Source organism: Opisthorchis viverrini (assembly GCF_000715545.1).
Source record: "Opisthorchis viverrini unplaced genomic scaffold opera_v5_97, whole genome shotgun sequence".
NCBI classification, from domain to species: Eukaryota; Metazoa; Platyhelminthes; class Trematoda; order Opisthorchiida; family Opisthorchiidae; genus Opisthorchis; species Opisthorchis viverrini.
The window spans coordinates 975,537-1,003,437 of NW_008751753.1; the positions used below are offsets into that span (position 1 = coordinate 975,537).

Here is a 27,901-nt window from a genome sequence, read left to right on the forward strand (position 1 = left end):
ATCACAAGTTGCAGGGATTTGTTTTGAAGAGCTTACACTGAGTTTGAGGATATCGATGACTGATGATTGCTAATGATTTGGAGCACGACTGAAGCAATAGGAAAACTAACGTTGCAATCAGTGGCTAACTATGTGAATTCGTTTCAAGAACCCAGCAATATTTAGCCTATTTCGTCGGGGATGCAATGTGCACTCGGAACCTTGGAGGAAGCTTGAAGATGATAGATACACAATGAACCTGTCGCACTATCTTAAGATATGATTTTCTGAGAAAGACAGAAATATGCAAAAGCTGATATGGATGGTCCAGGAAGCTGCAAGTGACACTGAGAAATGTGTACAAACATACACAAACAATATAGACACGCATCAAACGACCACTTGTCGTGAGGTGTCGGCTCAGTTTTCAGAGCAACACACTAAAATAGCGAAACGTGGCGTGTAGTGACGCATCATAAGCTTCTGCCACGATACTCTCCCGAAGCTCTGAGAAATTGGACAAACTGCTAGAGTGTAGATACGAATTTAGACAGCGACTTATCAAAATTTTACAAATTGTTACTTACAAGTGTCTGGATCTGGGTCGTTTGACGGTACTTTAGAAGGTCCTAATAAGACTGTTTGGAAGCAAAGCGCTTAATAGAGGTAGTGCGGTGAGGTACTCTTCTTACCGAATTCTCCATTAGGAAGTATCATAAAATTCACGGAGTTAATGAAATGCCAGCATTTATGTGCTGAATGGTCTGGGAAGTTGCATAACAGAAAATCGCTCAGTGATTTTTGAGACGATGCAACCATTCTCATGTTTTTTTCGCTTGTGCTGGGGTGCTGTGCTTCTGAGCCATAAAAGTATTGTCAAACGGACACACCCGGTAGTGAAGAAAACGAGTTTGCATTCTGGATGTGTGCCAGCCTTATTGTTCAACACAAGCGGACAACGATATAACGTACCACAGAACCCATACCACATAACCCTGAGATTTTGGACGAAATCCCTTGTTCTGGTCGATTTACGATTATCACCAAAGCAACCGGTGATTTTCTACCCTATCCTCATCCTGATAGACACAAATATGCGCAGTTCTGGGGTGAGAGACTGAATTTGCGCTATATATTGACTGGATTCATGGTGGAAAGACAGTGTTAGCGTGCACATTAACCAGGAATTTTAGGTTAGACAGGAATACCAGTGTGTAAAAGTAATATGGAATTGGTTGCGACTGTCTGTTAAAGTACGAACAGTTTTGCAGTGCATATCACAAAAAGTTAGAAATTTCACCTTATGACATGTGAATTACTATTTAGTAGTGTCGTTATTAATGTTTGGAAGTGAAAAATTACTGAATCTGGAAAGAGGCTAGGATCCTCACTTTTTCCAGGGAGCACAAGCTAAGGCTCAGTTAGTCGCTCAATTCCCCTGAATTTTCAGCACATGCGGGAAGCATGTCTGCTCTACTTTCATGCAGGAAAATGTTCACAGATTTGAAGAAAACTCTTCGACAGCTTTGTGAGTATTTTTCTTCATGAAAATGTACTACAATATCTCAAACCTCGTAGCAACTGAAAAATGAGGCGACCTTTGTGCAGCATATTAAGTTGAGTAATACCATAAACAAGAGGTTCAGTTGCGCCACCCACAAAAACGAAACTGAAAACGAAATTGATACGCAAATGAGTGTTATTGCCGAAACGACACAGTCTTACCTAAGAAGTAAAAGTTCAAGCGTAAGTATACATAAAATATTGTAGACGAGAGATTAATCTTTGTTCCACTTAAGAGATGCGCTGACACCAAATAAAGTTGTAAACAGATGTTATTCCATTAACATATATACTGCCCGAACAAAGCAATAATCACTTCCACGGTGATGTCTCAGGATCACGCTGAATACCGCTAATTCAAGTCATTAGTTAAGACCAGTGTATTTCTCCCATACATGTTGCGAATTTTTCAAAACTTCAAGTAAAGAGAGCTACCATAAGCGAGAGGTTTAACCGGATTCAAAAGAGTTTTGCGTTACAAATAAAGTACTGTGTCAATGAGAGTATTGGCGTATTACATTCATTATTGGTTCACTTAAAACATGAGGTTAACGGATACTCAGGAATTGTGTCTATCTGAAGAAGCCCCAGTGCCAGTCAAATAATCCCAAGAAACCTTTTGAGTAGTGTGTTACGTCTAAATAGTTGTTATCCTACAGGAAAATAAACATAGCAAAAGAATCAAAAAAGTCAACTATATTGGGGTATTTATGCTCCGAAAGTTGTTCCTTCCAGGATTATGCGAATGGACCTGCCGAGATTTTCAATCATTTTTCTCGCTCCGTTTATTAGACGGAGTTGAATGCACCGGAGTGTAAGTCGTTTATTGGGTAAACGTTGAAATTCTAGTGTTTCGAACTCACGAGGTTAGCTATGCCCCCGGAATTAGTTTTTATGATCAAAGAACACAATGTAATGGGATCCATTTGGACAGTCACGTTAGTTACGCGCAACAGGGTGTTGAGTTTTCACTCCCTGCGAAGTTTAGAACAGGATTTTGACACTGCGGATGAACTGGAGGAAGATACTTTTTTATAGAATGTAAGAACCAAAGTCTGGATTCCTCACTGGAAATCATCAGAAAAGTTACTCTTGAGTGAAAAATAGCCAAGGTCATCGCATGTGTGTTGTGTATATTTTTGAATTACTGGAGGCTTTCGGCTCTCCGCGCACGCTACGGCGAAACTGGTTAACAAAATGCGTATACGGCTCAGCTGTAGTTCGAAAAGCTAAATTACCTTTAAGGAAACTACTCCAAAGGCTGCTGGAAACGCTCCGACAATCCACGACAGATTTCGCTCTTCTTGGGGCTCATCAGGTAGGTGCAGTCTCCAAGTTTCCGTCAATCTTATGTTTTACTTGAACCCGAATTCCACTTTTTGAGAAATACTCATTTTCAAATCAATTTGGTTTTCATGAGAGACTCAAATGAATTTCTCGTTTATGATATTCTACAAATGAATGTGCTGCACACAGGCCACCTCATGTTTCAGTTGGCACAATATTCGAGATATCGCAGTATATTTTCACCTAAGTTTCCTAATATGAAAGGGAGACTTGAAAATAATATCTATTGTCTTATTCGCGTGAGTTACTAAAACTTTGGTTATATTTTGAGGGCCGCATCTAGGAAAGAACTGATGTCCGGGTCTTCTCCGGGACTGGCCATTATAGGGTGTCGACTTTGCTTTTTTTCCTTGCTGTAAGTGGCTTCAGAACTTCCTTCTGATTATACATCCTATTTACTTTGTGAAGACCTAGCAATCAATAGACCAACCTAGTACTTGTGGTCGGTCACAGTTATGATACACAATTTTTCGTCACCTGATAGGCATTGGATAACTAGTAGTGTCAAGTTGTGCAACAAGTTTATTATTAGTATCATCTCATGTTAATTATTATGTGAAAGAATGAAAATATCGACCGGGGTGTTTACCATTTATGAACAGAGAGGAAATTCACTAGTATTTTACTATCTGGTTTAAATAGGGACACTTTTTGAACCCAATTTTTCCAGGTAGTAGATGTAACGAAAAAACCCATCTGTGAAAATGTAACGAAGGGTGGAATATGATGAAGTCAAAGCCGACACTATTTGCTATCTTGTATCCCACGGAACCTATTCACGTAACAGCTTGCTATATTAGGGTGTATCTGGTAGCACTGTACGTTGTTTTGAAGGATACTGTTTAGAGTCTACTTACTAAGTAATGCACAAGGCAGTCAGGTGAAAATCCCGCGTTTCATGTAGCTGTTTCTCAATACAATGTCGGAACCTTTGGGCGGTAGTGCTTGGAAAACTAAACGACACAAACACAGAGTCGTTTCCTTTACTCATTCCTCTGAATTAAAGGAATAAATGCCCCCGTTAGTACAAACGCGTTTTATCAGACTCACAAATTTGCGAATTATAAACACCTGATTTAAAAGTCAAAAACGCAGCGTGCCAAGTACCCTGGATGATGAAGCAGTTGGTAACTGAATCTTTTTGTAAACAACTGTGAACCGCATCACTCCCACGGACCCTGTTGTTTGCGCATTATATGGAAACCTAAAATTATATTTCCGCGGCATCTATACCTCGTTATAAGAGAAATTCTTCTCCAGAGTTGCCATCCCATAAAGAAACCAACTGGAGAAAATACTCAGCCCCAAAAACACCTTTTTATTTTGGTCTGCTGAGGCGTGCTTCAAACTGCAGACATCCTACGTTAAAGGCATTACAATGCAAGCGTCAACATATTTCATCCAGTTTCATGAGGTTATTCGTTGAAAACAGTGTAAGGGCATATATCCGCTAATGAATCAATAGACTTTTTCTTAATTACAGAGTACATCCAGTAGGCTGCAAATAAAGTAATCAGTTTCGGCTCACGTTTTTCAGTTTCCCATGTTTTCAGAAAGCCAGAAATATAGTACAAGCTGTTTCACATGGAGCGCAAACAATGAATAAGTAGTTAAATTTTCAAAAAAACTACCTACAAGGTCGCTGAAATCTTCTCGACAACCCATGGCAGGTTTCCCTTTTCTTCGGGCTCATTAGATAGGCAGAGTTACCGACTTTTCATCAACCTTCTGTTACATTTGGAAGTAAATTGGGCTTATTTCGACAAATACACTCATTTGCATATTAATACGGTTTTCACAAGAGAATTGAGCTCATTAATATGCATGAATGTGGTAGTATAAAATGACTTCAATTACCTGACTGGAAGAATGAAAAGGCAGTGGAATGTCAAACCACAAATCTTGCATTATCGGACAAAGATTTTCGTCCGAATTGTTAAAAACAGCGAGTCGGATAGGGAGAGCTTATGCACTTGGTTCACATACGGTTGGCCAGCACATGTGCACTCATCAGGCAGGAATAAACCAAGCACACCTGACGTACGGGAGCCATTTGATCAAAGCACTCAGGCGAAATATAGCCAGATGCAGAAAAATGTTAGTAAGTTAGAGTAATGTCAGTGATATTTGATGAATTCGTATACGTCGGAATGGACTTGTGAACTCCCTGTAGTTGAAAATGTATTGGGATATATTCGCTTTGGCGCGTTTATTGGTGCTTGATCAATGACCAACTAATGAACCAGTTCGTCAGCGTCATCAATGTCAGAAAAGGACGCCACGTGATCTCGAAAAATTTACTGGCAAATTTTCTGAATCACCGGGCTCTTTGAACTAATTATACTGTCTGTGCAGAAGTGCAGTATTCGTGGAATACTGCTTTGTCGCCTTGAAATATGTGAAGTGATTGGTTGCCCCGAGACACTTCTGCCACAGTCACCCAGTGTGAAACGGTTCAGTGCATTGGTATTTTATTACAAAAAGAGTTCACGGTAAACGACTGTGAAGAGAGACGCAAAGTTACTCAGCAATGCAGATGAATTTTTTGTCACCTGGATGTGCTGCACAAAGGCTGAGTACATCACTAGTTCAGGTACCTAACTTTGGCTTTCCAAATAATACCGTGGAATCGGAAAAGCCCACAGGCAGCCGCTCCTACTTCTTACTAGCTGAAGCTTACCAGGCAGATGCACCACACAGCTGAGCTGGCTTTGGCAACGCACCCTTTTCCCCAACCTGCACGCATAGGCGAATAATAAGATTTTCTCAATTTGAATATGGCTAAAGTTTGGGGTTGACAAGAATATCACAGATGCATTATCTTGTACCGGTTTGTTTGTTTAAACGTCAATTAGGTGGCTGTTTAAAAACTGCTGATTTTTGCAGGCATCGCCTCGTGCGTTCGTCTAAAATTTTCCTGCCAGAGGAGACCGCCTGTCATGAGTTTATTTGCCCCCTAATAACCATATAGGAGCGGAAGGGCTTGGAGCATTGTTTTTCACTTTTGCTAGGGGTGCTGTGGGATAAATGAAACAAGACCGAGTTATTTAATTCCTGGTATTTGGGAAATATGATATTATTCAGAGTTGGTCGGTTTCGGTTCAAACGTATTGTTACAGGATCTGGTGAATCAGACTTGATATTGTGGTTTCTACGTTTACGTGATCACTTATCAGCACTGTGTGCATAGGCAAATGATAATTGCATAATACGAAGCTTTTCCTTACATGTGAACGAGTGAAATGTTTCAAGCGTGCTCTTTAATTAGGGAAACACCCCCGACATTACTGATGATAAAAAAGGCACATGATATCCGGACTTTGGGAAAAACACTGAGTTTCCCATGTACTTCGTGAAAACCAGTAAAGCTACGTCAGTTCCTGTGATTTTTGATTATTTTGAACTGTCAATGAAAATCACCAGCTTGTTTTAATGTGCCCATAGTACCACCAAAAGCACACGTTGACATGAAAAAAAATTTTGCCATTCGGCTTTCAGGCTACGCAGGTTAAATGCAACTACGCGGTGAAGCTACGAAACAATTCCTTTGCAAAGAACATTTTTTTAAAGTTGTAGCTGTCCACTGATGCGTATTCTTTGGGACATCAAACGCATTTATTAAAAAGTAACCAGTAGTAAATCCAATGGGAATTCCATGACAAACACGCCGAAATTTTGGCACAAAAAGTTGGTGGAAGAAAAAGCCAAATTACGTTGCTGCCTGAAAGTAATTTATTTAGGGATCAAGTGTGATACCGGACTAACCACAGAAATTGATGTAAAAGAATACCGTTCCTTGAGGGCGTAAAATGTGTGACAAATTTGCTAACATTTAAAGGGCATGTGTACTCTGGTTTGAAATCAGCTGATCGAATGCAAATTTGTCAGAATGATTGATGGTTTATCTGAAAACTCCTCTTATCGGTGATACGGATAGAAGGAGACGGAGGAATGCTGGAAAACGATGGACTTCACAATGCATTCCTGGATCATCCAACGTAAGCGTTACTGGTTGTGTATTTTTTTAAGCAAAGCAGCTGTTCATCTAACCCACTGATTTAAAATACGGTGTAAAATTAGGCAGTTATGGAAAAGTAAAATTAATCCCATGATGCAACGATGTCTTGACGGGGACTTGTCTTAGATATATCACTAGACGGAACCTGGATAGTCTACCGACAAACATATTTGATACTGTTGGTAATTTGTTGGAATTTGCTTTGAGGTACCCTCGTCTGTGAGAGGCCAACCTATGCCAAAAATCTAAGGAACACTGGACAGCTGTTTCATTTTTGTTAGGAATCATAAAAACTACGGATCTCACGACCTTCTCGAATCCGCGATTTTCTGGCTTGAACTTTCGGTCATGGGTGTCTGATTATCAGCTTGATTAACTACCACCTAAACGAAATGTAGATGGAACCGTCTTATAGGACGAACTCAAAACGGAAAATTCCCGAATTTCCTCACACTGTCAACCATCCTTGGATGGTCAAGAAGAAGGGCGATTGAAACTTCCAGCTGAAACGTCACCATTACAGAGTGCGGTCAACAAGTGACTTATTTTCTGTAATTGAAGGATGAGTGGTGTTGCATTATAAGTGAGTTAGTCATGCTGCAGATCAGATGCTTGTGACTAAGTAGCTAAGTGTTCGAACGACACTCCGGAGGTTAGCTGGCATTTTTTTCACCAGGCATTACAGTGGATTTCCTAAGACAGTGGAAAATGTCAGGACACCACGTCACTGATTTTAAAAGTCACCATTTGACTGTCCAAGATGTAGCTCTGTGGGCTTCAGTTAACTTTCCGTGGTCACTTGACCTAGCGGGGTCGCACATGCCAAAAGCGCACAGCCTGATGGTAATGAGTTGCATGCAGAGTGAGTTAGAGTACGTTGGCAACTGTGCTCTTAATAAACTAATTGCAGCCTTCGATTAGCAGCTCCTTGAGTGGAACATCACATTCGACGTCAGCAGGATGTGGAATATTTGTATCACTGCTCTGCTTCCACCAGTCACGCTGAAGGTCTCCGAGAAACTGTGCAACATACTTTTCAGAAATCAGTAGGAAATGGACAGTATTTGAACACATGAGGTTTTTCTCTTGTAGGGAAGAAAGTAATTTGTAAGGTTGGGGCAATACAATTGGTCTATAACAGGAGGGTACTGTTTTATGACACTGTGGAACGATATGTCTTATTCATCAGTATATCATTCTTACACTTGCTAATGAAATATCGATTTCGGTTTTCTCAAACTCAAGTTACTTCCATTAGAGGGTATTCAAAACAAACGCATCTTATGGGTTAGCGTCTGGCAGTGCTTACCAATTTTTACAAACTTCAAAGAGTTGAGAATGGAGTTTCAGCAAACGTTTCTTATTAAAGTAACAAGATGCTTAATGAATCACCTCGAGCGGTCTCTTCATAGTCAAACTAGTGCTCGCTGCTTTGCATTTTCCCCGTAGAACGATTCACAACTTTGAAATTATTTGATAATGGACTTTGCGGTATAGGTGAAGAATGTTTCGGTATTCCGACATGAAAGAACGCGTTTTATCGTATGGTTGTTCCCACAGTTCAGTCAAGTGCTCCGAAGATGAGTTCTAGCCGATTGTGGGAAATGTTTGGTACGATTATCTATTGCTCAATTGTGCTTTCTTTTCGGGCTTTCGCTTGGGATAGAACATTCAGTCAAAATGAAGGCAAATTTTTCAAACCAAAAACATTTTGTCGAGCTATTTAACGTAGTTCTGGATGAAGATGCGGTAAAGTGCGAAACCTGTTCATTCTTGAGTTTGATGAAACGGGAACTTAATACAAAATTTTTATGGTTTGGCACTCCGTTTTCCATTTTGCATTGCACATATTGATAGCTTGCATTCGATGAAATTATTAGGTTGTCAATCATGTGTTCGTAACATTCCTATGCCACTGATAAACACAATGGTTCATTGAATTTATGGGCATTGTTCAGTACCTAACAATATTGAGACAAATTATCCTGACGCGCACATGACCCGGAGATGGTTTTATTTTTAGATGCTTAACTAGTCAATCTGAGGAATGCTGATTACCCCTTTAGCAGTCACAAGAAACAGAACATATTTGAGTCAGTATTGAATGGCTCACATTATGGATTCATAGCAATAACTCGGTTCAATATTCATATAGTTTTCCACCACTTTTGGTTGTCTGTACTGTCCTTCAGTTGATTTCGGTGTCATCTTGTCTCCCTTAGTTCCATTCACTCCCAACCCAGATGGGCTCTTATCCAACGCAACAGACAGACGCATCAGTATGTTTAGCGGCTCCACGAGCTAGGGTGAGGAAATAATATGTGATTGCGCTACCGGTTTCTCTAAGTGTTGTTACTTTGCCAAAATTATCTTTGCTGCGTCATTAAGCAGGACTTGTAAAAAGCATCCCAAACGATGATGAAGGCCAGTCGTGACGTGTTCGAATATAAGGATAGAACTTCTGTGGATATCAGATCTAACGCGGACGTGCAAATGGGTTGGTTCGTTTTATTTTTGACGAAGCGATCGCCACTGGACATCTTGTCGTTGTGTAGAGATTGGGACAGTAGGTGGTGTGTTGATTTATGCAAATCAATTGTAGTATCTCATGCAACCGTAGTAAATAATTGTATCATGCTGGCCATCACGGTGCTAGATTAAGTATGCTGTATTTTACCAAATAGAAAGTTTATATAGAACACCGCAAATGCCTTGGAAGTTACTTTTCACCTTCTCTTCGGCAGAATGCGGTGTGTGTATGCAGGGCGTAATGAAAGAAACGGGATGTGAGTCAGTGTCAGCAAGAACGGTGATAAATGGGCAAAGTTCAATTCGGAGTTGGTCAGTGGAAAATAAAAATTTGAGAATTCTGTGTTGCTGGCCAAACAAGCACTGGCACCTAGTTACCTGTATCATCTTGAACACAACCTTTACGTCCATGACTTGTGCATACCAGAGTCTGTTTTTTCGACGTCCATCTACCTGTTAACGTTGCTTGCAGATGTAAAGCTTCGTCAAATCTCGATTAAATAACCCTCTCTTGCTACCCACAAAGAATAGGTTATTGGCGAGGATTGTATGTAAAAGACACTGATAGCCTGTTTGGTTTGCGGTCTCCAAACTAACAGAATATTAGCCAGTAGTCTCCATTCATTGGGGATCTTACCATTGAGCTCGTGGTTGTAACTGTTTGAGCCATGGAATGGATATGCTAAATGCCATCGGGAAATGACCTTTTTATTTCATTCAGATCTCTGAAGTTTTTGACTAGTCTTGGAAGAAAAGCAAATTCTACAGATTGTATTGCTCTAAGTTTCTCATTGCAGATTCCTTGTAAAATTCGGTCCTACTATGAGTCCAAATAAGCTAGATTCGGTGTCATTGTTTGTTCTGGTTTGTGAGTCATGTGTGAGTCACATACCTGGTGCCTTAACTATTTCAAATTGTGTACTGGAAGTAAAACTGTTCATCTTCAATGCCTTTATTTGGTGAAACAGTTACCTACCTACCTTAAAGATGATTAGGTCCGATCTGTCATCAAAGGTATCTGCACCTGACGAGCACACTAAGTTATTCTCACACTCACGATCTATACACATTTGTGGATATCACCTTGTATGTTTTGTCTCCCAAATTTCAGAAACCGTTACTCCGTTAGCTACCAGGTGAACAGTTATTGTAAAGTTAGTGAATGTAACATCGATTAAACTTCAACTGAATCGGCTCAGTGTGCCCTAGGAATATTTTAGTTTATTTATGTGATGGCATTCCAGAAAATATTCCAAAGAACTTTATGGATCACTTGTTTCTCAGATTTTAATTTAAAGAAAAAGAAATTCAGTATTTGGACCTTCAAGGAAATTACGCATATTCTTCATTTGATTCCCATATTCAAACAGTTTGCTGAGATATGAGAACGCCCATTAAGTGCGCTGCAGAACCTTTTTCTATGCATATTTTGTGCAGTGTCTTTCATCTACCACAAAGTTTGAAGTAAATCCACCGGCTTATTGTAAGGATAATGGTGAGTATTCTAGTTCTTGTAGTATTGTGGTTCATTCGTTCATTCACTCATTCGGACATATATCTGACTTACAGCTATCATAAATTCACCTAGTATGATCATAAAATTTGCAGGCTTGAGAATAGGCAGCCTAAGAGCACCTCGGCTAGCATGTATGAATCCAACTAATCGAATATTATTGTGAAATTGATAAGAGTGGGAGTAACTTAAGCATATATGCAGATGAGATGAGAAGGAATACATAATTTCCAATTAGTAATGGGAGATACGTTAGATACCTTATTGCGGGGATTTTTTCATGCGAGATGAACTACAGCTAACACAGACGGTGCATCCACCAGCTTGCCAAAGTCTAATGTACAGAAGAATGCTGTCAGAATGTTCAGCGGCATTTGTGTGGCTGAGTTCCTCATTGCGTTGTGTGACATCTAAAGCTGGCCACCATGTCTCCGATTATGTGTGCCGTATTTATCCAGTAAAAAGGGTGAACCTACCTACGGATATTTGCAAACACGCGTTCGGAAAGAAGAACAAACTGTATTTTGAGATTATATCACTTTGTAGCCAACGATCGTCATCACATAAACTGTTATGGCAAAAGTTCTTTCACCCGATCTTCTGTACTCAAATGGTCATTGGTTACTTCGCAGCTACATATCAGAAACACCATTCCGACAATATGCATTTCGCTTTTCTCTTTAGGTAGATTCATTTGTAAACCAGACTCTCCACATAATATCATCTTACCGATAGTAAGTAGCCAACACTCGGACAATGAAGTGCTAGGCAATTAGAAAGCATCACGTCGTCTGGAGTAGTGCGTTGTTACCTGGGGAAATGCCAACAGATCGGGTTGCGCAGATGGCTGTAATTGTGTTCACCGAGCAAACATTTCGCCTCCAAACAGGCTGATATCACAAGTGCATAGTATACTAGCGGTGTATCCTTTGTTGGTATGTAGCCATTGAGTACTCCCTGTCGGTGCTTATATTTGTTTTTTGGCCTGGGTAATGACTTATTATTGAGCCGTCAAGGGGAGACGGGACCTTACCGTGGTGTGACGATATGCGCACCCCATCGACACATCGAGCTATACTGGGTGGTCTCCGCGGCACTCGTAGAGTCTCCCTTATTAGGCTGGTTAATGGATAGAGGTCTGATAAACAGTTTCCTGGCCCTCCAGGTTGAGGGTTCGAACATGTAGTGACTTGTTCCGTAGAAATGGTCATACATTTGCATCTCCCGCCAAACACCGCTGCCTTGCGGTTAGGCTTTTGAACCGAAGGCTTTGCCTGAGGACCCTAATCGTTCTCATGTCTAGGTGTTAGCGCCGTAGCAGTATCCCAGCCCACGTACGACCATGAACTGAAAGTAGAAAAATAAACTCATGCCACACCGGCGTTGCATGGTATCATCAGCCGAATCGCCTTACCTGCTGCATACAGCAGGGAAGGTGAGCGAAAATAGGCTACTGCTAACGCCTCCCTTGTCTCTTGTACATACTTTTTCATCCACCTCCCACAACCCTAATAATAGCTCTCCTATTGCAGGCCCAACACTTAGGACTGATGACTCCGTTCGTCTCGCATCGGTTTTGCGTGCAGCATCTGCTCGTGATGGCACCGACATCTTTAAGTATCTCAAAATCAACCTTCAAGCCTCAACAGCCTTTGTGCATTCTGAAGCAAGCGGAACAACGAGCTGCTCGAGCTCTCACACTGGACTCGCTTGGCATTGATGTGTGCTGTGCCTCAGAAACGAGAAGTCAAGCACAGTGATTGAGCTAACCGCCCCATCAGTCAACATCGTTTCCGGCTACGCACCTATGGTGATCCAGAGGCTGCTGTGCGAGTTGTGCAGGGTTCGGTATCATCCTAAGTCAGCGGGCGAAAGTATCGTTGCTTGACTGGATACCTGTTGATAGTCGACTCTGTGCGGTTCGTCTGACAACGTCTGTGAACGAGTCGCACAAGCGGCAAGTTGACAGATGTCTGTTTATCGCGTCTGCCTACTCCCCAACTGACTGTAGCTCCGAAGCCGTCAAAGACAGGTTTTATGATGCTCTGAATGTCTTGCTGAGGCGAGCTAAAAGCTCGAACATAGTAGTGATTGCCTAAGATATCAGTGAGCAAGTGGGGAGGGTTGGCGTATCTGAGACTCAATTAGGAAGTTGACATGAATTTGACTCAGTACGTACAGACAATGGGGAACGACTGCTTCAGCCGTGTGCTGATCGCAGGCTGTTTTTATGTAGTACTAACTTCCGCAATACCCGAAGTCCTCTGGCCACGTGGTGTCCTCCGACGGCATGCCGGCCACAAACTCAAATCGACCATATTGCCATCAGTTACTGATAGCACGGCTTAATAACTGACTGCCGGTCGTTTTGGAACACATTTGTGGACTCTGACCACGTGCTCGTACGAAGACGATTCCTGCTTTCTTTTTCAGGGTAGCCGAAAGAATTGTAGGTCCGGATGTTAAACGAATTTACCAGAATCATCTTCCGAAGTCCCTTCCAAATGTTCCACCATCAGATGCGAACTTATACTACGACGAGGTCGCCACTTCTTTGTATAGTGATGGGAATTCCGCCTGTGAAACGGCACCACCAGGCTCACTCAAGCACTCAGGCTCACCTAAATCTCAGAGGAATATCCCAGCCGGCCCCGAACATAACTTGGTGCGACGAGTTATGAGACGGCAAGTGAAGGTGAGCGTACAAGCGGACCGTGAAGTATGGTGGACACAGAAAGCCAAAGAAATGGGACAGGCCCAGGAAGCTGGTAATGCTTGAAGGTTATTTCAGTTGATCCGTGAGACGGGGCCGCAGAGATCACCTGTGAGCGAAACCATGAAGGATCGGATTGGGGTGAACATCTCGAATAAAGAAGGACGCCTAGACAAATGGACCGAATAATTTGAACATTAATCGTTGTGGTCACCAGCTAGCATCCTTCTGGAGCCCACAGGTGACGTGGAACCCTGAACGGTGAACGTGAAATCGCCCACGGCCTCGGAGGTTTATGACTGCATACGTTCTCTCTCACCGAGCCCATGGTCCAGATGACCTCCGACCCGCGTTGTTCGAAGATGTGGGTGAAGTCCTCATTCAGCGCTCGTCTAATCTGCCTGCTTGCGTTTGGAAAAAGGAGTGTGTTTCATACAACAGGAGAGTTGATGATGATGTCCATTTTCAGAAAGGGGCTCGCAGTAGGTGTGGCATCAACAAGGAGATCAGGTTGACCCGGGTTGTAAGGAGACCGTTGGCGTCACTCGTGCTTCGTCGCCTTATGGTGGCTCGTGAAACACCAACTCAAGAGCAGCCAGCGGAATTCCGGCCTGGTAGGGACTGCGTTAACCAAATCTTCTCACTTCGTCAGGTGCTAGAACAACACCATACGTATAAGTGACCCATAATTCTAACGTTTTTGGATTTCCAAGGCGCATTTGACTCGGTTGGTCGGTCTGTTCCGCTTGACACGCTCACCCATCATGGAGTAAACGTGATAAACTCTTTGCATTCTAAGACTTCAGGACTCGTGACAGTGTACGACGAGCTCTTCAAAAGCTTCCGTACACAAGGCGATGTCCGTCATGGATAGTAAATTTTCCCATTCCTGTTTAACTTTGCGATCGATGAAATCATGAGACGAACGCTGGAAGGCCACCAATATCCTGGCGTTCAAATGGCCTGTGACGGGAACCTGGTCGATCTGGAGTATGCCGGCAACACCGTTCTCATCTTCAAAGAGGAGAAGGCGCAGTTTTTTTGGATGAACCAAACAAAGTCATCCCGTCCTTTGGTATGCACTTTGCACCCAGAAAGTGAAAGGTCATACTGGTGGACATGCAGTCACCGAACATGCCACTTGTAATCCTGGGAGTGGTACTGGAATTTGTGCAGCGTTTTACTTATCATGGAAGTTGTATTATATGTGGATGTAGTGCGACCGATGAGGTCAGTGCACAAATCTTCAAGGCTCGGGTTGCGTTTGCTAATTTAAAAAAACGGCATATCCCTGAATCTCAAGGCACATGTGTATCAAGCTACTGTGGGCTGTTCTTTGCATGGCTGAGATTTGGCTTGTCAGAGCAGCGGTAATGAGACGTCTTCAGTTGTTCGACAATCATCTTTTCAGAACTAGCTCGTGTGGTCGGTGTCGGCGTATCCGTAACGAGGCTAGTTTTCGGTTGTGAAACTGGTACGTCCATTGAAGGATGTGTCCATCACCAGAAGCTGCGTTGGTTCGGACATGTGTTGCGTATGCTTAACCATCGCTTGAGGAAGAAAGTGCTGTTTTCCATGCTCAGTTCAGAGTGGCTGATGCAGAGAGGTGCCCAAACCTTGAGTTGGCAGAGTGGTGTGAAAAAAATCACGAAACTGCATGCTGTCGGTGCTACTTGCTTTGAGGATGGGGACCACGTGATCCTCACTGTGCCCGATTGGAGACACTGCAAGATATGGCTGCCAACCGATGTCAGAGGTGATCTTGTTGTCAGTTTCTATCCAGGTTGCTTGAGTGAGTGTTTGGGGGTGTAGGCACCTCAGAATGATTGTAGTTAGCTAGCAGTAAGTTCCCTTCCCGTCCACCTTAATTCTTTCCTTCACGATAAGGTTTCAAATGAATCATGGTTGTACGGTAGCGAAGCATCGGTGTTGAATAGTAATGTCAAGCTGTCGATGATTATTATTATTATTATTATTATTATTATTATTACGACCGGCCAGCTGACCAAGTCGGTTGGCTGATCACTCAGCTGCCTGATTGCTGGGCGCCTGAAAGACTATTTCCGCATGACCTTTAACCCGCTGGTGCCAGAGTTATTGTTGTTGCACCCGACCTGCTTGTATAATGGTTGTTACGATGTTCTACCAAGTTGCTCACAACTTTCTGGAAGCACCTCTCCCTCATGGACTACTTGACATCAATAGTACAGTCAAATGGACGAGCTGCCTCACAATTATCCTAGCCGGTTGCTCCCTGCAGTTAGTTTTCCTTTTCCTCCCTGACGGTCGAGTGGAAAAGTTATCGATTAATCGGATAGGTCGGATAGGTTCTGTTTAGCTGCCCACATTCATTGGCTCGTGGAACAGCGTAAGAACTAACGAGTTCCATTAAACGCACTGAAGATGTTTGGCCCTGGGCAATGTCTAGATTGTTCGGGTTTTTCATGCTACAACGTAGTAAAGAAAAGAATGATCGGTCGTATTAGGCACTTCCTGTCAGATTCATTGCCAGACATTGGTATTGTAAGGGCACCACCATTCTTGTGTGTTTCTGTGGCATGAGCCCTGGGCGGATAATGCTTTTGGCCCAATGGTAGGGATACATAAAGCATGGCTTCAGTGTACCTTGTGAAGTTGAAGGAGAATCCTATCTTGACCGGGCGGCTAGCTTAATTCACGCTGTAGACAGGTCAGCAGCATTCGACTTTACTTCTTTCAAATATTCAGCGTTAATCAACTATCATAAAGATGGAATAGCATCCAGCTCAAAATAGGCACTCACTCCTCTGTTTATCCCACAATAACAACCAGAGGTATTGAACTGCTTTGCATAGAGCAATGCGCGAGTGAATGTTTGAGCAGAAATAGATAGATGATTATGCCAGTAAAGCTGGCTGATAGTCCCCTGCAGAGTGATAATGCTGTGTCATTTCAAGTCAGCACAAAACAGCAGTGGAACCTCGAGAAGACCTCATCGATGAATGATCCCATAGGCTGATGCATTTGTCTATAGGTGATGCACAGAAAAGATTTATCAGTCATGATTCAATAGAATACACAACTTTCATACTACCGAAAGCTTTTTGAACGTGTTTTATATCTAGGAAGTTATCGGGCACAGTCCCTCTAAAATTTTTGTCAGTTAGAGCACACCATGTCAGGTTTAACAGAATGAAAAAAATAGATCTGATTTGACCTGAGAATAATTCATCTGAATCAAATGAGCACGGATTCACTAGTGTTCAGCGTGTTTTCCAATATATCGCACTGATATTCAGAAGTGAAGAGTAATTAACTACACTCATCATTCTAAAACGATTCAGGTTAACGCAGAATTGGGAACTAGATGCTTGTGTAAGATAAAATTCATTATAGATTTCTGAACACTAGACCTAAGGGAGTTGGAGCCGTGTAAGCCTTTTCGAAATTGTATGCTTATCCATATATATCACTTCTGTCCGACTAGAGTGTGGGCATCGTTTTGAGTTCACATATTGCTACATGGAACAGCCAATGTACGACGGACAGATGATCGTCATAATTCTCTTCAGTAGATGAAACATTCAACAAGCTGCACATATTTTACCTTATCCAAAGACGCGTCAAGGAGCTTCCTGATTTTTTACATTCATAACAAAATTTTCATCAGAATTTAGAACTAGTTTTTCTGCTACCTGGATTGTCCGGTAATACTCCCAAACAAAAACAAAAGCAAAAGGGAGAATACTTGTCCGTGGTACACCGGCTTAACAAGGTTTACACTAGAAAACGTAAACATTATACATGGTTAGTATAAATCAGACTGTGTTGGACTTTTTTCAATTTACTCAGTACTTTATTTTGTTGCCAGCAAAATTGTAATTTTCGAGCTTCAACTGATGTGGAGAGGGTGCTGGAAGTTTCCGTCAGACAAGAGGGTACGTGAGTCACAAAAATGAACACTGTGTTCTACATCGCTTTTAAATCTGTGTACAGTTGACTTTATAAAGACTAACCGATGTAGCGAGCGTTTCGAACCAGATTTGAGCGAGTCAGAGTGAACAACAGTGACCTACAAATAACACCGGTGCCCTGCGTGTTAAATCGCAATACTCAAAATTTGCTACACTTTTCCCTTTGGTGACAACAGGATATATCCTACTGTGCAGAAGTTTACGACCCCGCTGTTCTTCATCCGGCTCATTGGATGTTCAAACAAACAGCTAATTCTTTTTTCTAGTTCCATCTTGTTGCCCATTAGGTTGAAACTACTGCATGCTGTTTCTGATCATGTGATCTGCACACGTGGCTCCGCTGAAAGTCACAATCGTAAATCACGACGTGTCAACTTAATGCTAATTAAAATTATTTGTGCGTTTGAGCCACGGTTGGAATCAAATCGGGTTAATGTAGCTTACTAGATATCATTCCCAACAATTTGTATAGGAAGGCGGTAATGTTTCTGTGGCTCGGTATAGCCTTCTTAAACTGATGGTCAGGATTTTCTATCCTGCATCACTTGTTTTGATATACATCTTGCTCATACTGCAGACCAAATTGATCATTGCCTTTGCGGATATCTATGTCCACGTTGTTCTACCGGAGTTCATCTGTGCTCATGAAGGACTCAACGTGTTCAACTGTGCCCTTTTTCTCCAGTCATCTCGTCACATCGTCTGGGATTCAACGATTCATCTGCCTGAATCTCAGCTGATCATACGCTGATATATGTATGTGTGTGTGTATATGTGTATGAAGATACTGTGTAATATGTATTAATATGAGCACTAAGAGCGTTTATCCAAATGTCTCTAAAATCGGACACGATTCGTATTACCTACCAGGTCTCATTACCACATCGGGTAAAATTTGAGCGCTTACAGGCATAAGCGTGCCACCGACTATTCTGGCTGAAAAATAGTGGTACTATCTAGCGTTTGATCAGTGTACGCAACCTCCAGTGTGTTTGTGCCATCCACAGCTTTCGAGCAGTCCAGGCCTCTGTAACATGAACCAAGAGATGTTGGGTAGTTTGTAGTATTCAAACGTCATCGTCAGAGTTGCTCTGCACGATATTCATGATATTGCTACCTGGTAGCTCAGGTTTCATCGATACCACCGTATATCCCAGTGACGAGACTTTTGGAACCAGAACACTTAGCTTAGGAAACGGACCACTAAAGTATTTATGTCCCACTAGATATGCGAGCAAGCTGAATGATAAAATAATAGTCCTCCTAATCTGTCCATGTGAATTATTTAAGTATATGCTGTGTGAAAACGGCCTCATTAAAAAAATTCGGTTAAGTTGCTGCAGCAATGCTCTTTCCACGCTAACTTGTGTGAGTCAGTTTGCCAAACCCAACCAAATTCTTCTACGATCTAATTTTCGGTTACCTGTGGATGTATACTCGAAATGATCAGCCGATAGACTTGAGCGCATGGAGGCAGTTTCACTGAGTAGGTGACACAACCTGGGCGCTCCCTAATAGAAGTCTGGTATCGTCTCTTCCGGTTTATCTGGCCTAGGACTATACAAAAGCTATATACAGCGTATCACTTGCCAGCCGCTTTACTTGGTGTGCAACTGTAAAAATTAAAGTCAGGCTGATCACGTGACACTGTGGTGGAAAGGCGGTAACAGGCGTTCACCGTATCATCGCGATTTTGATCTTGTTTTTGGACACCAGAAAACGCTGCTCGGCAGATGCGTTAGTTTAAAGTAGCGAGCATACCCAGAGCAATTTAATTCTTGTGGGATGGGATAGAATGATTCAATAAGTATTAATGTTTAAATGTGGGAGTTCAGTTTTAAGCACTGCCGTGCTTTCCGTCAGATTAGGAGACAGTATTGAAATGCCTCATTAGCTTCTAAATAGTTTTAAATTTTTGCATTGCATTTTTTGATCTCTGGTGGCTTGGTGATTAGTGTTTTGTTTAACAGCAGGTTTCTTCACAAACATCCCCGCATTCCATTGTATAGCACAGTATGGGGCAGTCCAAATCACAAACCTTTCAGAGGTTAATGAGATATTCGACTTCGCTTCGCAACCGTCACATTTTCTAAGCTACAAGACGATCCCTTGATATAGACGTAACACACTACTCATAAGGATACTGCAAACTCTTCGACAGAGATTGTTACATGTGTACAATGTAGTGAGATATCTCGAATACCTTACCAGGTGAAACATGAGGTGGACTAATGGAACGCCTTCAGATGTGTAAAAGCATCACAACCGAGCGCTCCAGCTGGAATTCGAGTGAGTCTCCCGTGACGATCAAAATGGTATGATGTCAAACTCCCTGGTATGTTCTTCTAGTCCATTGAAATAGAGCTCTCCAATAGTTGCGAATCATGCAATTTCCTACTGCATTCGTAGTGTTTCGGAAAATGCTTCATAAAACAAAGCCCAGTAACACTTGTATCAGTGGTTGATTCGTTTTCATGGACTACCGAAACACATTTCGCGCTATCTGTATTTCATGGCCATAAACTTTCTAACCATTTATCCATTTATTTCTTATGTTAACTTACAAACGAACATAGTTTTTGTACGGTTGGCTGAACTACATAAGGTTATGAGGAACGATGAACGATGGCTACAGGACGTTTTTGCGGACTAGAAATTGGTCACGTGTATTCGTTGTTCATATTCTAATTTTTTGGGCACATTCCCGCTTCATCTGTATAAGGATGGATGGTTCACGGCTATGAACCGAGATTCAACGTCACCACTACTGACCTTCCCATCGGCAATTCGTTAATGACCGGTGGTCAGCTGCAACTAGTATTCTTGTATGGAACTCCAAAATTATGGTGATGCCGTGATAAAAATCTCACCGGATCTATCCCCAAGGTCCCCAGTGCACTTGTTCCTCTCCAGTGGCATTTTGTAATCATGCGTATAAAACGTCAGAATCCCTCCTGGTTGCACAGGTAACTGAAGAACAGCTGACATTTAACTAAGAGGAACAGCATAAGCATGAAAGTTTTGCGCAACAGTATGGCTTGTCTACCACTTGTAACGATAGTAATGAAGCCCTAAAAATCCCCCTGTAGAACTGGATTTGTGTTACATCCCACACAAAAGCATGCGGATCCCACAAGTTACACGTTGACTCTGGGCCCAACTATATGAACGTAGAAGTCAGATGATTAGTGCTTATTATGTCTTGAATGCACGAGAGAAAATTGGTGGGCAAGCGTTTATTTCTACGAGGAATGCATTCATTCGTGCCGCTCTCCTGTTTCAGATTTACAAGGTCCTAAAACGACGAAAGTTGGCAGCTAATCACATTAATTTTGTGATTTTTCACATGTTCTTATTACCAGCCTTCCAACGGAAGTACAATAAATGTTTAAAGTTCGACGACGTTTTTATGAAGTTCTCGGCCCGCCCTGGTTGATATGCGGAATTATGTTCGGATTTTCGAAAGAATACTGTAAACCGCGCTATACAAATATCTTCGCGGTCTTGGAACAGATCAATTTCGGGAGAAATGTTCAGATTTCTAAAACATGGTTCCGAACACATCTGTATCACACATACACCGAGCATACGCGGACACATGTTGAATTTATCGTCGTTTGATCTTGGAGTTAAGGCCCCAATAAAGAAGTTCGACAGAATTAGTACACAAATACCCTTTTGAATATACGTGTAATCAAATGAGGGACCTAGCATCAGAACCAATAGATGACGGCTGGTTCTGCACCAATGTGGCTCCATTTTAAAGCTGAGTACTAGAAAGTGATCGAAGAACTGAGACATGAGCCATCTTTTATTCCACCAAGCTGCAAAATGTTTAGCTACGATTATCACAGACAGCACTTAATGTACGTAAATTCTATCCTGTCAGATACCCGGAGTTTCAAACTTCAAAGAACTCCGGAAAATGGATAACTCGTAGAGAAACAAATCAGCTGGAAAATTCAACTTCTGAAACTTTGTGGTAAAGTCATACAGACGGTTTCCTCTCTATGCCCAATTATTCACATGAACAATTCAGTTGGCCACCAAGTTGTGCACTGCTTAGTAAGAATCTTTCATACGTCACAAAGCTTGTTCCACCATCGATTAAAGGACTGTTTTAAACTTGCAGACAACCTAAAAGATATCGTGATGAGGTCTGAGAAGTTATGTTTCCACTGATGCTGATTTGTTTTTCACCGTTGTGCATACTCACGAGGCTGTTAAGTATTTTAGGTAAACTAATTCTCGGTCACAATATGGATCAAGGACATCTTAATGACTAAATCAGAAAATTTATTGTGGTCTGCGCAATGCTATTTTTGGATTCGGAAGACAATCATACAAATACTCTGGCGACCTTAGCAAAATACACTCATTTGCACACAAATTTGTTTTTGACGGGAGACTAACCTGGGATCCACCTGAATCTCTCGTTTATGGTGTCAATAGCAACCAAATTTGCTGAACCAGGCCACTCCATGTTTCACTTGGGGCTTCACTTAGGGATAAATCGATAAATTTTATAGACATAATGAACTACGCATTGAGTTGGTGACGGTTCACGACCAATTTCGCCCTTCTTGGGGCTCATCAACTGGGCGCAGTCCCCAAGTTTCCGCCAACCTTATATCAGATCATACTACCAAAACAACACGTGGAGCGGTCGGCAACTACAGTTCTCGCAATTCACGAGAGTAATTTAAAAGCGCACGCGGAGTGTGAGTAAGTATGAAGACTATGCACACCGAATTAACTCGAAGAAGAAACTTTTGGTAAAAAGCGTACTGACTGACGGATGTTTATTACGATTCGGTGAGTTTCTGAGTGGGGCCGTAACACAGCCGACCCCGGCTCACTCAGCAAAGAATAAAGACGTTATTCCGCAATTAAACTTCCACTCCGTACATACATACATTAGAGGTAAGATCACTTTGGTTTTAGAGAATGTTTGTACTATAAACCAGATGCATCCGGCAAAGACCATGGAGGATTTGCTGCGAATAAAAAGGACTCTGCCTTCGATGAGGTCTAAAACGTTCCCTTCAGCTGCCGAGAAACATAAGTTGACATGATAGATAGATTTCGTGTTAAAATGCACGCAGTAGAATAACCATCAAAGAATGTAATCCAGATGTTGTGAGAAAGAACGTCGGATTGGCTGCACCAAATCATTCCGAATCCTGGTGCACCAAACAATGGACGAAGAGCTGCTGAACTGATCAAACAGTTCCAAAAATATGTGCACGAAAAATTGAGGAAAACGATTTTGGTACTCTTGTGCTGGTCATTATCTGGTTAATGTTGTTTACACTCTTAAGCTATATAACTCATATTATTATACCACGACCAAAGAGAGTAGAATAAATGTTAACATATCGCAACAAGTCTCTTAGAAGCCCCAATATAATATTTTGAAAAATGCCTGAATCTGCGTCCTATTCACCGTCCACACCCTGGAAAAACTGTGCACGCGATACCGCGTCGGGAAACTTGTACACAAATCAACAGGGTTTCGAAAACTAATGGATACGGTGCACGCACTGAAAAACTACTAGTCAAGCGAAAAGGATCAAATTATTCCAGAGATCTTTTAAACCCTTAAGATAAGTGAAGGGCTGTCAGTTTATTTAAGAACATTTCCACCATTACGTTCCCAGCCGTCACCACAGTAGGTCAATCTACATTTCGAATGGAAACTAACCGACCTCCAAATGAATTGTGGAACACCAACAAGATTCTCTCCCTACTTTGTGGCTTGGGTAGACTACTTTCTTACGCGCAGCTCTGAATGGTATACTACGCCGTAAAATTCGTTTGTACTAACAAGATGTCTCCATAGGGATGATCTAAATTGAAGTTCTTGGCCATCTGATTTACACTCGAAAAAACATTCTTTTGATATGTAGCCAGCTTAACACTAGATCCGGCCGAATAAGTGCGATAGGAACTACTGATAATCACCATGTTTCACTATGCAGCGTAAGTCCACTTCAAAGACCTGGAGTGTTTCAAGTTAGTCATAAATGAGTGCAACAATCTTGAAGGTATAGGATGTAATCAGGATAGGCAACACAGCAACTGATGCCCTGAAGAAGGCAACAAACCATGTGAATCCTGACGCCCAACTTTGAAAGTTGTCAGGTGTCGACAAAAAGATGCTGCCCTTGTCTATCGATCAACACACCAGGGCTTTGCGAGATTGTTGCACCTTTGGAAGTAGAAATAGGATGAATTTCTATCAAGAACACCTCTTACCCTCGCCACCTATCTGTGTATGAGGTCATGCGGTACAAACAGTAGAAGTTAGGCCATTAGGTTTCTTATGCGTGAAATGACCGTTCACAACGGCACGAAGGTCTTCATGGGAAGGAGAGACGACATCAAACATCAACATCAAATTCGTCAAGCACAGGATACACTGGAGTTTGAGTTTTCTTTCTGGTGAGGATTTCCTTAGTCACGATAAATTCTGTCCACTATCTGAGTTGAGACAATGACAGTGAATTTATTTGCCTACAGTTATGTGTACTCTTCACAACACTTACGTGCATACGCATTTATTCCAGAGGCAACCTGCATAATTGCTCCTAAAAAACTGAACTTGATCGGTTCACCTGAAAAATTAGGAATAGTATACTGAAATAAACAATAACACGCTGAAATAAAACAATACTGATATCCCACAAGGAGCTACGAACCCGCAACTTCCCAGTTGGTCATTTGAAAACTTAGCCCCTCGTGGCCGAGGAGTTGATCAGCAATGCAACTCACTCGGCAATTGAGCAAATATACGTACTGGAATTCCAATCTGGAGGCCAACCGAAACTCTATCTGAATCCCTCGTCTTCAGGTTTTTGCAAATGAATTAGCTGCGCCAGGCCGCTTCATGTTTCTGGTAGCACGATATTCAAGATATCGCTATACGCTGCATGGAGGGAACACACGACTCATATGGTTGCCGTTCACTTGTTTCAGCAGCCTTATAATTACTATATCACTTTCAGACAGGATACAGAATTATTACACCCACAGGATGAAAGATCAATTGAAAATTCATAAATCACTATATGATACCAACAAATTGGGAATACGTGTACGATACTCGAGGCGACATCGTAAACTCGCAGAAGGATGGAAAATCTAGCGAGGAAGGGAAAATTATAAAACTATAGGCCACAATCATCCGGAGTTCAAGCTGATAATAAGTTGATAAAGATTGTTGTTGAGGAAGGTTCTATCGACTCACCTGCATTTGATCAGAGACCCACAAATTCACTCAGTATGTTTTTCGCTAGTGACGACAGGGCTCGCGACGCAGCAAAGACCCGCGTAAACATAATAGTAAAGTTCAAACACCAAAAGAGCACACCAGTCACATCGCTCAAGTGTGAACACGTTCGCCTGTTCAGACGTGATAATTCAGATGCGCCCAACGTGCGTTGGTAGGGTAGTGGTTACACGCTCGCCTCGCATGTCAGATGTTCGGGGTTCAAATCCCGGCACGGCCATTGGATACGTCCAATGACCGTGCCGGGATAAGAGCGAAACTCGAGTCCAGTGCTTCCCTTTGGTTTGGACTCACCGAAATAATTACCCCAAAACAGGAACACGGCCGTTAAAACGAGTGTTGTAGCTATGGACAAAGTTCAAAGATAATGCTGACTGCTTGAATCCTTTCATCCTATTTACTAGTAAGAGTTATAGACAACCGTACTCGGGCGTCTTGTATCGACCGTCTTGCTTCTCTGGATAACTTGATGCCTTTTGCTAATCCTCAGTGGCTGAGTGCTGCTGTCCCAGCTCCCATTGTTTCTTGGTTCATCTGTGTGCAAACTGGTGAGTGGAAGTTACAAACTCGACTGAACGGGTCTAGCATCTAGTAATTTAATTTCATCGCCAAGATAACGTTTTTGGAATACTGTGAGTGATTCTCAAGCGTCCGGTTGTGCAGCACCTCACTGCGACCTACCAAACAGGAAGCAAGTCATTCCGACTGACTGCCTTTTCAGTGTGGCACTAAAAGCGACGTGTTGTACATAACCTTAGAGATTGCCACTATACATCAGAAGTGTCGTTTGATTTCGACGAGCAGCTATATCAAGCAACTTCTTACTTGTTAGTCCGTCTGCAATTTGCTATATTTACTATATTTGTTGTTACTCAAACGATCCAACGATGAATCTACCCCACTCATTGCACAAACCCTGCGGCCGATTCAAATGAAATTTAAAGTGCACGGTTGAGCCGGTGAGCAGTGCGTTTCGATCTATAAACGTCAATTCTTGTTAAGAGATCAGCTGAAGACCCAGAATCAGGACATGGACTGGTTGCCTCGGTATGGGCGTTCGAGCGTCAAATCCCACCCGTAACTCATGTGACCTGACCGTAGGTGCCGCTTTACTTTCAAGCGGTTTTAGTGGCAGATGTACTCGACAGCACTACAAATGCTGATTACTATTCCACCCGCTAAATGTGCCGTCTTACGACCATCAAGCTATGCATAGAAAACCAGGCTAGTTGAAAGCTTTGGCGCACTACAGGACCAGTGAGATAATCCGGAGTTGTGTATGCTCTTCGAGGGCAATACAAGAGACTAAAGGGGGTGGGAAGCACTGAACTCGAGTTTCGCTATTATTAGAGCTCATCAGCAGTGCATATCCTATGGCTGTGCCAGGGTTTGTACTCCGGACACCTGATATGCGAGGCGAACGTGTTGTCACTATTCCACCAGTGCACGCTGGGCGCATCTGAATTGTCACGTCTGAACAGGCGAACGTGTTCACTGTTCAAACGATAGTGGTGTGAGGCTAGACAATACACCTCCCGCAAACACCCACATGCATGAACAAAAGTTGTCCAGCCGGTTTCAAGCGTCTGTGGCGCTACCTGACTGGGAAGTCCTGACAAACGGGCCAATCAATCGTCACAACCAAGACAGTTACTGGGTCGTCGTATAGATGGCGCGTCGGGCATATTAATTACATCGCTCAATTATGAGCACGTTCGACCATTCAAACGCGAGAATTCAGATGCGTCCAACGTCACTGATGGAATAGTGACAACACGTTCGTCAGGTTTCCGGGGTACAAACCCCGGCACAGCCATAGGANCTGATGAGCTCTAAAAAGAGCGAAACTCGAGTTCAGTGCTTCCCACCCCCTTTGGTGTGGATTCACCAGAATAATTGCGCCAGGACAGGAGGACGACTATTCAAACGAGAGCGATGTGAAGCTGAATGACACATCTCTGGCAAGTCCCAACAAGCATCAATTCGTACATTGTTCTTGTGGTGTCATCTATTACCCTCATCGGTCTTGCTTTCAAAAGCAAATTGTATAGGAAATGAGTCGATATCAAAAGTATGCGGGATCTGCTGATTTGTTTGCGTTCACAGGATATCAACAAGCTGGTCGTTATTTGCCGTAATTTCTCAGGATGCAGGAAGTCTTTCCAGCATAACACTATAGATCTGCAGCGCTAGTGCGCGCAAGACCCATTCACCGGCGCTCAACCCAAGTGAAAATAGGTGTTGCTGTAAAGTTCACTAACTAATATTCGTTATACTCGTGTGGAATGTGTGTTGAAGTCACAAACAGGAATTACTTTGACAAGCCCATCAAGAAGAGCACTAAAGTGATCCGAGCAGACAGCCCTGCAAATAGGAGTAGAGAATACGGTCTCTAGGGCCGGTAGGGATGATTCCAGCGCCAACTCAAGTAGATGTATTGTTTCTTTTTGCAGGAAAAATGGACAAGATAACGAAAAGCTGTGATATTTGCCAAATGCTCGATAGAACTTGCTTACCACCATCGATACGTTAATCTTGATCAGAGATATGTTTCAAATTACAGGTCCGGTTGGCTCCGGGGTCTGTGCAATACGTATCCATATTAACTCGTTCAAACAGCTTACCCCCTTATACCTACGCAATCATTGTAACTAGTTCAAATCAATAAGGGTCGGAGGAAATGTGGACCCTGCAACGTCGATCAGCGATGATAGTCTGTTCAGTGTCAAGGAGAATCACATAACACCATTTTACATCCAACTGTGTTCGTATTCACTTTTATGGGGTACTTTGTAGAGCTTGACAAATTTATACGCATAGTCGGTTTGGGTCTTACGTGAACATTTAGAAATTGCTTGTTGATACGTTTCATTGTGTTCACTGTTCATTTCATCCAGGTTGGAACAGTCTATCAGCCGATTCGACGTACAGTGCACTGCGGTTATCAGTGAACAAAGAATACCCGTACAAGCTGTTTTGGCCTAAACTGCTGAGC

The 27,901-nt window shown here is 42.4% G+C and overlaps 1 protein-coding gene across 1 annotated transcript in view; it reads right to left on the reverse strand.

The window, feature by feature from the left end:
- Positions 1 to 12,560, reverse strand: part of T265_05266 (hypothetical protein) — a gene marked incomplete at both ends in the record, with an annotated part of 28,293 nt that extends 15,733 nt beyond the window's left edge. The window contains 2 exons of the mRNA XM_009170235.1: positions 9,021 to 9,208; positions 12,435 to 12,560. Coding sequence (XP_009168499.1) covers positions 9,021 to 9,208; positions 12,435 to 12,560 — 314 coding nt within the window. The remainder of the gene's footprint in view (positions 1 to 9,020; positions 9,209 to 12,434) is intronic.
- Positions 12,561 to 27,901: the final 15,341 nt, after the last annotated feature.